Below are 10878 nucleotides of genomic sequence, written 5' to 3' on the forward strand. Positions count from 1 at the left end.
ATGTAAGAATTATTGAATAGTGAATACAAGGTAGGAACAAAACATTCTAAAAGTTGATTTTTCTTTACATATTTTGTAGCATCAATTGTGGGTTTGCATGGGGAGGGTCCCCAGCCTGAAGCTTATGCTGTTTGGGGGGCCACGGCACAGAAAAGTTTAAAATCTTCCCACTTGTCTGTTGAGGAACATTACTCTGAATCATCTAAAATTTGTTGCACTGTTTCTAGAGTTACATGCTTTGGCAGACTAATAAACCTCTGCCTAAATGTAGTTTCTCTAAAATGCTCTTTTGATTCAGTCCGAGACCCCTAACAGAAGAGAAAATTTTCAAGAACCCCCTCAAAAACCACATACTGATAAAAAATAATTTACTGCCATTTTACCCTTTAAATGTCACAGGAATAATTGTTGTTTTTTTATTGGCATATTGACCCCCATGTGTTTATATGACATAATTAATCATTTATTGTAAATTTATTTTGCAAAGTCCCAAGCTACAGCTCACAGACCCCTGGGGGTCCAGGGACCCTGGTTTGAGAACCTCTGCTCTTACTGATTTGTTGCCAATTAACTCAATTAGTTGTAAAATCCTCCAGTTGTTTATTTTTTTAATCATTCCATAGCGGAGAATATATGTTTGCAAATCATTACCTTCTGTTTTTATTTRGACTTTACACAACCCAACAAGTTTGTCAAAAAATAAAATAATTTCTAAAGCAAACAAAATTCTGTCTGCCAGTAGCATAAAGCATTTAACATTTTTTTATGATCAAAATATTCAAATAAGTGCCTAAACCTCTTTCGTGCACCAAGTTTGTCTCGCATTTCTTTTCGCTTCAGGARATTCTGACCCATCTGAGACTCAACGGCTAATCCTATTAAATATCCGTCCTGCTGCCTACTTCAAGGAAAACCCCAAACAGTTATGTTAATGTGACAGATTGGAGCAGCACAGGGAGGTTTTCTGCCCTCTTCCACCCTGCTTGTCGGCAAAGCAAATCTTCTTATATCGTTCTTCAAACTGGGCAGCGTTCCCGAGTGATGCCAGAGAGGCCCGGCAACTTAGCGGGCACCTGTCTAGTTGGAAAATTCTTCCTCGCCGCAGGAAGAGCCGCGTGTGACGGTTACGGGCTCGTGAGCTGAAGACGATTACTTCAAAGTCTGAAAGAAGACGTGCGCGTTTGTTTGAACTTTGAATGTTCTGGAAGTGTAGATCATAAAAGGGGACAGGGAAAACACTCGTGGGGCGAGTGTTTCTGAGAGGAGGCAGACCTGGCTGTTCATTTGGAATGGCATCAATCGCCTCGCTTTCATGTCTCACATGTCTATAATCAAAAAAATGAAATAAATAAATGAAAAAAAAATCCCTTTCCTCCAACAAAATATAGCCAAAAGTCCAGAGGTGAGCAATGTGGCCTCTGATGCTACTTTGACTTTAAGCTCTTGAGAAGCTTGGTTTTATCAACTATAGGCAACAGCATTAAAATATATGTAAWATACCAGATTATACTAAATAACACTGTTTATATTTCATGCTGCATACATTCTATTTATACCAAATCACTTTATATGTACATACCGTATTTATTCATGTATAATACAATCTCATGTATAATACGACCCCCCCACACCTTTTTTTGAGCTTATAAAGCATAAAAAATTTAATCCTCAAACTACCTCCAATTTCATACAGACTTCAAGATTTTTCAGCCTTTGCAGTCTTTATACACATCAGTAAAATGATCATTGGACTGTTCATTTTATTTTAACAACATATGAACTAAAAGGTATTTTGACAACAAAATCAAATATATATCAGCTGTAGCAGCATCATATGAATTCTGGCATTTTACACATAGTCCACCAGGAGGCGCCAACACAAAAGTCAAGAGACTTTACATGAGATTTGGGCCATCTTGTGGGGGAAAAGCAGATTACTTTCTAATCGCGAGCGCCTCCTTTGGTGGGGAAACTTTTTTCAGGGCTACAAACTTTTTCAGAACACCGGTAGACGGCAGCCATTACAGACGAACGTGTTTGTTGTTGTTCCAGTAGTGGCCCGGTCACACGCTAATGTCATTAGTTCGTTATCATTACTAAGGCGCAGGACTGTGTTTTCCCCCCTCTTTTATCACATCATGTCGCCTGCCTGGATCTGTTATTATCTCGCTCTGAATCACGGAGGAGTGTCGCAGGTAAGCTCGTTTCAACTGCTTTTTACGACGTGGTTTCATTTCCGGACTCAGGCATTTTGTGAATGAAGTCGATATTTCAGTTAAAATACATAAGTAAAAATATTCATCAGAGTATAATGCTACACCCCAACTATACGAATGATTTTATGGATTAAATTTTACATATTATACTTGAATAAATACAGTAAGTGTGTTTATTTTGTTTTCCTCTAGCCTTTTTATTTTATTCTGGTGTGCTTATGGTTAATTTTCTAATTATTTTTTACTTGAACTGTCGCAGCTGTAATAAATGTTGTTTTCCCTCTAGGATAAATAAAGTATTACTAAAAAAAATGACGTAAAACATAAAAAGATCTAAATGCAAACATTCAGTGGCACGCTGCAGCACCGGTGTGGTTCAGCTGGTAACTGGGATATGTCGTACCTCTCTTGAGGACCTGCTGGACTTTGATGTGGTTGGCGCAGAAGCCGCTGTAGAGCTTGAAGTGGTCGGCGTAGTAGAGGAACGAACCCCCGAGAGAGAACAGCAGCTTCTGCAGGTAATAAAACACAGACGGGCAGCAGTTTTAACACAAAGCACGAGCCAGAGGATGAAAGGGTGTGAACATGTGAAGTCATGACCGTCAATCTCCAGAGAGACGATTCTGACACACACACCTCCTTCCCTCCTCCTCCTCTCCTCCTCTCGGCTAACCTTTCGAGCACGCTGGCTTTCAGCAGCTCACAATCCAAACCACTGAGCCGCAGCCTTGATCAATAAGCCTCACATCTCGTCCTGTCATCATACTCACGTCGCAACACCTCAATTATTTAAAGATTGTGCCTTCTCTTGGATCAGAGGCCTAAATCATCTAGTTTGAGAATAATGAAGTATAATTAGTCTGTATCTCACCTTAAACTCTGAGGGGGTCTCAAGGGTGCTGAAGTCAGGCGAGGAGGCAATCCTCTCCTCGAGAGTCTGAAGGAAGACCCTCTGGAAGTCCAGCATCTCAGGAAGGCTGCCAAACAGACTCTCCATCTAAGAAGGATGCCAGGATATGTGAGGAGAGCTGTTATAGATCGAGGTGGGGGGGGTTTGATGGAAGCGTGTGAAGTTGATTGATGAGGATGTATGAAAGGAGAACAGCAAAAACAGATGAGTGGGAGGAGGAGGTGGGAGAAAATGAGCGACTATRAGGCTATGTGGCAAAAAAAAAAAGAAAAAAAAAGCCAAGATGGATTGTAATTCACAATAGTCAGTCAGACAGGCACCCCGGAGTGTTATAAAACCTCCACTGTGACGGCTCCATCTCTGACAGAGGCAGTTAACGACAAGCTATACCCCGGCAGAAAAGTAACACATAAAAAAAATCTGTACTCTTCAACACATCCAGCCAGGGTGGCTAATACCTTACATTAAAAGCTATTAAGGGGCTGAAACGTCCCTGTCCATTCCATGTCCACACATGTCCCCATGTCTCATAAAGGCCATTTGATTTGTCCCAGGTCTCTGCAGACCAGAGGCTTGAGCGTCTTGGGAGGGATGTGGCGTGTTTSAAGTCAAAGAGGGGAGACCGAATTCATCAGCATGCTGCAGCGACTCCGTGTTGTCAGAATTTAATCAAAGGGGCTTTAAACGAAGAAAAATCACACGTTTGTAATGAAGAGCTTGAACCGCAATCAGTGGACTGAGGTGAGTGCTTCAGGGGTGGGTTTACTCTTAAGCCAGCCTTGATCAACACGTTCCTCCGGGGCGTTGGAAGGTCAGTGAAGGGGGAATGCTAATTTCTCCTGGAAGCAGCTGGGAGTTAGGGAGATGACCTGGCAAGGGTCATCGATAGGCAATAAACACTCAAATTAATATTTTACACAAATCAGAATCAAAGACGCACCTGGCTGCTCCACAGAAGACTCTATGGAATCTGTTTTTTTTTTTGCCAGTAAATAAGGAAGCTGAGGAAACAAACTGCCAGAAGAGATGATGGTGCGGTTCTACACAGCCATCATCGAGTCCATCACTKTATGGTACACTGGGGCCACAGGCAGACAGAGACTGCAGCGCACTGCCGAGAAGGTGATCGGCTGCAACCTTCGACCTCTAGAGGAGCGGTACTCCTCCAAAACTCTAGGTGGCGCAGGCAGAATCACAGCTGACCCTTCTCACCCTGGTCACAACCTGTTTCATCCCTTCCCCTCAGGCAAAAGACTACGGTCCATTCAGACCAGAACCTCCCGCCACAAGAACAGTTTTTTCCTGTCAGCCATTAGACTAAAGAACAATGTTTAATCGGCTCTGATGCTTCGCTGCCGGCCGCACTTGCATTTTCATTCTCATTCTTCTTATTGTTTTCTTGACTTGTTTTCCTCACTTGTATCACTTAGTTTCATTTAGTTCTTTCATTCCTTGCTTATGTGCACCACTACACCAGAGCAAATTCCTAGTCTGTAACTCTCTTACTGACAAAGGCAAAGTGTTTCTGATTTCTAAATTACAATTTTTATATCCGTTTCTACAATTCTGTCTACATTTTCCACATTACATGTGGCAGCCTTTCGTTCACTTCGTTCCAGATACCCGCCTTGCCTACTGATGGTGGTCAGAGGGTCCGGTGGCATCGGTGCATGGCAGCCCCACCTCTGTCAGTTTGCCCCAGGACAGCTGTGGCTACAATGTAGCTTACCACCATCAGTGTGTGAATGTGTGTACGTAAATGTATGTAAAGTGCTTTGGGGTCTGATGGGGCTTGATAAAGCAATATTCAAGTTCAGTCCATTTACCACTGCGTAAATCATAGGGCTCTATACAAGAGCATTCAACCTCTTTGGACATTACATGCATCTTGACCCCAAAAAAAAAAAAAAACAAAATGTAATTTTCACAAAAAAAAAGTGTAGTTCTCACACGTGGGAAAGAAAGAATGTGGGGCGGAGATAAGAGGAGAAGAGAAAGGACGGAGAGAGCTGGGAAATGKTTTTTTTTTTTTTACATCCCTACAGGCTCTGGGACATGAAATAAATTTGAAGCTGAGTTTTTGAAAAAAAATAGACTTTTCTATACATCCATTTACTAAAAACAGAGAAAAATGTTTATTTTACAGATAATCTGTACAACTTGAGTTCAAATTCACTTTTTGCCCCTGAAATTGGTGTGTTTGTGTCGAAGGGGTAGGAGTGTCCCAATTCTAGAGGAGGATGAAGGGGTAGGACCTACCTCGTCTTGTGTGAGGAAGGTTTCCTTCTGCAGCGGTTTCAGATAGATCTCAAACAAGCAGTCCAAGTCCTGTTAGAAAAAATAAAATAAAAGGTCAGTCATCTCCATATCATCCTGCTCATCCTTTAAAACCCCTTTCATCATCAGATTTCTCTCTCCATAACCTCCAGCTGCCCCCCTTCCTCCTACAATCACCTCATTTCCCTCCCCTCCATCCCTGCCGCCCGCTCCTTTAATGTGGCTGTAGCTTGTCTCTGTATCGCTGAGGAAATTCTCATTAGGTTGATTTATGAGCCCTCTTCTCCTCCCTCTTCCTTTGCCACCCAGGCTGGTAGGATACAGACAGAAAGGCCTGTGCGGAGCCATTCGGGAAGACAATCTTCTTCCTCAAATACGACTCAATGGCAGGTTGAAGAAGAGGAGTGCACAATGGGGGGGAAAAAGGGGGAAAAGATAGGAGAATACCAGCAAGTTTTTATTGTGGACAGGGGAAGACTTCTCTTACTAATGGTTTCTTTTTTTTKTTTGTTTGTTTTTTTGTCKTAACTATCAAAGAATGCCCTCTTAACCTTTCCAAAATGAAAGGTGAAGCTCCTCACTAAATCCTTAGAAAGTGCAGTCAAGTTTGATCAAATATTCATCCTGATTTCTTGGATGAAACTCTTATACTGCAGCTGTCGGAGCCGCGCRGTCTCACCTTCACGTAGGACTTTTCTGTGTCCACCAGCTCCTGGATGACCTTGCGCAGCCTCTCGGTGGCACTCAAGTGCTTGGGGCAAGGTCTGAGCAAGTTGCCCTCCCTGAAGCCCGGCTCTCCTCCCCGCTCCGCCGCTGCCGGATCCCTGACGTCGTCCATCACGCTTCCGGCATCCGGGCCCGAGCCTTCGTGGAAGGTCTGGTAGAGGGTGCACACTGCGTCCATGCTCTGGAAAACAGGAGAGAGGAGGGTGAGTTTTAATTCAGCGGAGGTGGGTGCATTGCTGGATAAAATACGGATCACAATGCAGCCGCACACAAGCATTCCCAGAGAACCAATTAAAACCAACTTTCAYGTCACCGTTTACCGCTAATGATTTTCATTTCAATGTGTAAAAGTGTGTAATTATGTATATAGCTACACGGTGCATGGTCAGTCATCCTCTTGGGTATTTTGCACTTTATGCTAATTGGTTTTATATATTAAACAAAGTCAGCCAGTTCATCTAAAAAAAAAAAGAAAAGACTACCAGTATAACCCTGACAAAAAGTTAAAAGCTCATTTTTTGTTCCTCTGAAGTTCTCACTGTCACACGATTTTCTTAAAAATTAGTCAAAAAATCGAGTTTACTCAGGTATTATTTTTAGTTATTTAATGAATCGGTAACTGTGGTTAATTTTACAGATAGAGCAAAAATCTGTTGTAGCCGAGTTATTCAGAACAAATTGAGCATATTGCATGAGATTGCCTAAATACTTATTTTTAAAAGGCATCTACAACCATTTCTCAACATGAGATTATCTTAGTTTAAAACTCTGGCATAAAAGGCAGTGATATGCATTCTTTCCTGAATTGATTTTAATTTGTAATATTTTTTTAGTCATGTAGTATTTTAAACAGAAATTTAACTGTTATTTTTTTGACAGGTGAAACCCGGTGAGGAGTTCGGCATCTTATTTGCAGATATGTTTGATAATCGGCATAACTTTTTTAAACTCACTTTAACTGTACGGCCTCAGGAAGGAATCTGAACATATGCATAAGGCAACATATTGCAAAGATTTGCATGTGGCGGCTAAGATTCAGCTTCTGTTTGCCGCTGTGGCAGAAAATCAACAATTAAAAGCAGTTAAATTCTATCTGTCTTTACATTTTTTGTGTGTCTTTTTAAGAAATCCACATCCTTAAAAAAATTTAATAAATCCAGCGCTGACAAACAACAGCCACATTTTGCTAGACTGCAGTGAGCAAGTCCTTAATTGAGATGTGATTTCAGTACTAAAAATGTCCCACGATGACAAATTCTCCTTATTTCAAGTGACTGGCATGATGTTACATTACAATCAACGGTCAATCCCTAAAATCAGCAGAGGCTGATAAGTGCCAGTAAAAGCAGTTTCCAATCTGCTGCACAGCAACACAGAGCAGTGGGACAGCCCCCGTGCCAAGCAAAACAGCTGCTCAGCACTCTCTGCCCYCCTCTGTTTGTGTGTGTTGCTATTCAAAATATCGCACGAGCAAGCAGTCGAGTGCAGCCCCCGTCACCCCCCCACTTACAGCAACAGACATGGATCGATACACCCTCCATTCTGACACTGCAGGCGTCAGAGCGCACGCACGTGAGCAGCGTGCGAACGCTTGTCTGACTCGTTTAGTTCCGATACCAGCGAGGCTACCACCCATAACTACCCCCTTCCATCCACTCCCTCCCTCCCGGGGAGCCCACAGACGATCAAGGCTTTCGTTAATAAGCCCGCGGCTCATCAGCTGGCTCATTATAGCTTGGTCACCCTGGAGATTTACACCCCCCAGAATTTGAATCTAGGCTGCAAACRAGACAAACCGAAAAGAAAGGCGACAGAACGGGGGAAACTCCTCCTCGTGTTTTTTTTTTCTAAATGTCTGGGCTAAGCCTCTTTGGAGGGATCTGCTACCCACATGAGCGCTCCGCTGTGGAGTACTTTGAATGTCAGCTGATAATTATGAAGGGAGTTAATGTCTCCCTGTGCACTGGTGGCGAGGACGAGACGGTCATGCTCCGCAAAACGGACAAACCCCAACATGCTGGTTCAGACTGACTGAATCACTGTGTGTCCCTGTAAACAAGAATCCAACTGATTCAATGCAACAGATTACATATCAGTGTTTTTTTTTAGCTTTTAAGGGTGGGGAGGTATGCATTTTCCAGGCACATAGTTCAATTCTATACCACAATCAACTGTTACCTTCAGTTCTTATGAAAATGATGTTCGTCTGTTTTCTTCCTCTTATCCTGGATCGGGTCGCGGGGGCAGCAGCCTAAGCAGAGAGGCCCAGGCTTCCCTCTCTCCAGCCACTTGGATCAGCTCCTTTGGAGGAATMCCAAGGTGTTCCCAGGCCAGCTGAGAAACATAGTCCCTCCAGCGTGTCCTGGGTCTTCCTCTGGGTCTTCTCCCAGTGGGACATGCCCAGAACACCTCACCAGGGAGGCGTCCAGGAGGCATCCTAACCAGATGAACCACCTCAACTGGCTCCTCTCAACGTGGAGGAGCAGCGGCTCTACTCTTGAGTCCCTCCCGGATGACCGAACTTCTCACCCTATCTCTAAGGGAGAGCCCAGACACCCTGCAGAGGAAACTCATTTCGGCCACTTGTATCCACGATCTCGTTTTTTCGGTCACTACCCAAAGCTTGTGACCGTATGAGGGTAGGAATGTAGACCGACCGGTAAACCGAGAGCTGAGCCAGAAGGCGAAGCTCTAGGTTCACCACAATGGACCGGTACAGCACTCGCATCACTGCAGATGCAGCACAAGGGAGGAGCTTTGTGTAAATAGGCGGAGCTCTGTACCAACAAGCATTGAGGCAGCTCCACATGGCTACCACAGGAGATTCAAGGATTCCTCAAACACATAAAATGAGTCAAAGCAACACCTCTGGGTGTGTTTTTGATGAGGGAATGACATAATAACATGATATAAAGCTAAAAGAACTCGATCTTGCATACCTCCTTCCTTTAAATCTTGCTGCTGACTAACTTTCACTTTAAGATGGTTAAACCTTCTTAAGCACACAGCAGCAGCAAAACTGAGAAAACTCTTCCACCAGGCAGACAGGTGGGACTGCCTGAAGGAAACGCAGAGGTTAAAGGATATTAAGAGCGACAAAATCCATCAAACACCACCACTCCAGACAGGGGGGAGACTGATAACACTCATATTTTATTTCTGCTCCAGACACCCGAAGGGAAGGCACGAAYAAGTGTCTGCGTCTTTAACCGCCATGCAAGTAYGGAATTAATTCTCATCACARTCCCACGACTCAAGATGTGCTCACATCTACACGTACAATAATAGGATCATGGAGGGGGCAATGGAGCTGCAGAGCAAAAAGTGATTTTGTTTGGATTTTAGGCCTCCCGCACAGAAGCGCACATTCTTATTTTCATCATCACGTAATTAAAGATGCCTGCACTGGAGCCTGACCAGAGAGGGGAAACGGAGAAAACAACACAGCTGCCTCACAACAATCCACGGCAACCCAGCCTGACAGCTAGCCCAAATACCCGATTAGGAGCTAAGGACGCAAGCCAGCGGAGACGCAATAAATGCCTGGGAGAGCTATGGAAAACAAGTGGATCTGACAGCAGCTGCTGTGAATCTGTTCAGATTTTCCTCCTGACAGGTGTCGACTCCCCATCATGTTTATACCTCAGCTCATCCCCTTAAGTCAATTTAGAAAATAATTCTTTAYCTGCCTTTGTAGACGAGAAAGCAAAGGATCATTTATTTTGTCTTCTGTTTACATTCTGGCAACATCCAGCAGGATTCTGTTTCATTTTTAACGCACTGCCCGAGAACACGCATGTGTTCACTGGCAAAGCAGAAGGCTTTTTATTCAAAAATGCATTTAAAGTCGAGTAAAATCGAAATGGCAATGTCACTCCAAACAGATCGAAGAAAGTCCCGAGCGAAAACCTACACGTTTTATTCCCCTCTCACATCGACATTAACGATTTAAACTTTAAATCAAACAGCTCCCACTGAATCAAGTCGCTTTCATGAAGGCAGCACAGGCCTCATGACTTACTGCCCTCTTTTCAAGAACACATTAAATACGAGACCRTAAAGTGTCACTACCTCTTCCAGTCTCCTGGTCACCATGAAGAGCAGTCGGTAGAGGAGCCTCCATGCTGCCGTGGCGTGCCGATGGGTCCTCCGCACGAGTGAACACCCCTTCCTACGCAGCTTGCCTCCCTTAAACGTTGGCATGACCGCTCCACATAATTACGCTCGACTGGGACCCGATAAATTTCTCAACTTTCCCCAACCCTGCCCCTCTTTCTTTGCTTTATAATTTACAACTGTTCCCTACATTTGATCTGGGTTGGAAGCTTCAGACTTGAACATCTCTGCCTCTCAGGTGGAGCTGATGAGAACTGAGTCATTGATTCTCTATCCTGTGAGCGTAGGCAGAGAGAAATCGCTACAGCCTTGTTTTTAACGTGCCGATCGGAGAGTTTTGTCCACGTTGGGGAAATTCTTCCCCCTACAGAGATTACCGTCCATTTCTTTGGATCAGCATTGCTCGTCCTACATCTCCGCACCTTCCCTCCATCTCGGCTCCTACTTTCGCGACGCCAGGTGACCGCTCTGCTGTGATTTCCAGAGAGCTGAATGACGAGGTCAGGAGCTGCATCGGTGTCCAGTCTCTCAATAGTAGCAGTACAATGTAGAGAGTTCTGGCTTGTTACCGCCACACACACACACACACACACACACACACACACACACACACACACACACACACACACACAC

At 44.0% G+C, this 10878-nt stretch overlaps 1 protein-coding gene across 1 annotated transcript in view; it reads right to left on the reverse strand.

The window, feature by feature from the left end:
* tiam2a (TIAM Rac1 associated GEF 2a) overlaps nucleotides 1–10878 on the reverse strand; it is a gene marked incomplete in the record, with an annotated part of 77067 nt that overhangs the window by 8232 nt on the left and 57957 nt on the right. Inside the window, 4 exon segments of the mRNA XM_014010661.1 lie at nucleotides 2620–2728; nucleotides 3088–3213; nucleotides 5386–5454; nucleotides 6083–6310. Of these exon segments, the coding sequence (XP_013866115.1) occupies nucleotides 2620–2728; nucleotides 3088–3213; nucleotides 5386–5454; nucleotides 6083–6310 (532 nt within the window).

The sequence above is a fragment of the Austrofundulus limnaeus genome, unplaced genomic scaffold (genome assembly GCF_001266775.1).
Source record: "Austrofundulus limnaeus strain Quisiro unplaced genomic scaffold, Austrofundulus_limnaeus-1.0 Scaffold2, whole genome shotgun sequence".
Lineage (NCBI taxonomy): Eukaryota > Metazoa > Chordata > Actinopteri > Cyprinodontiformes > Rivulidae > Austrofundulus > Austrofundulus limnaeus.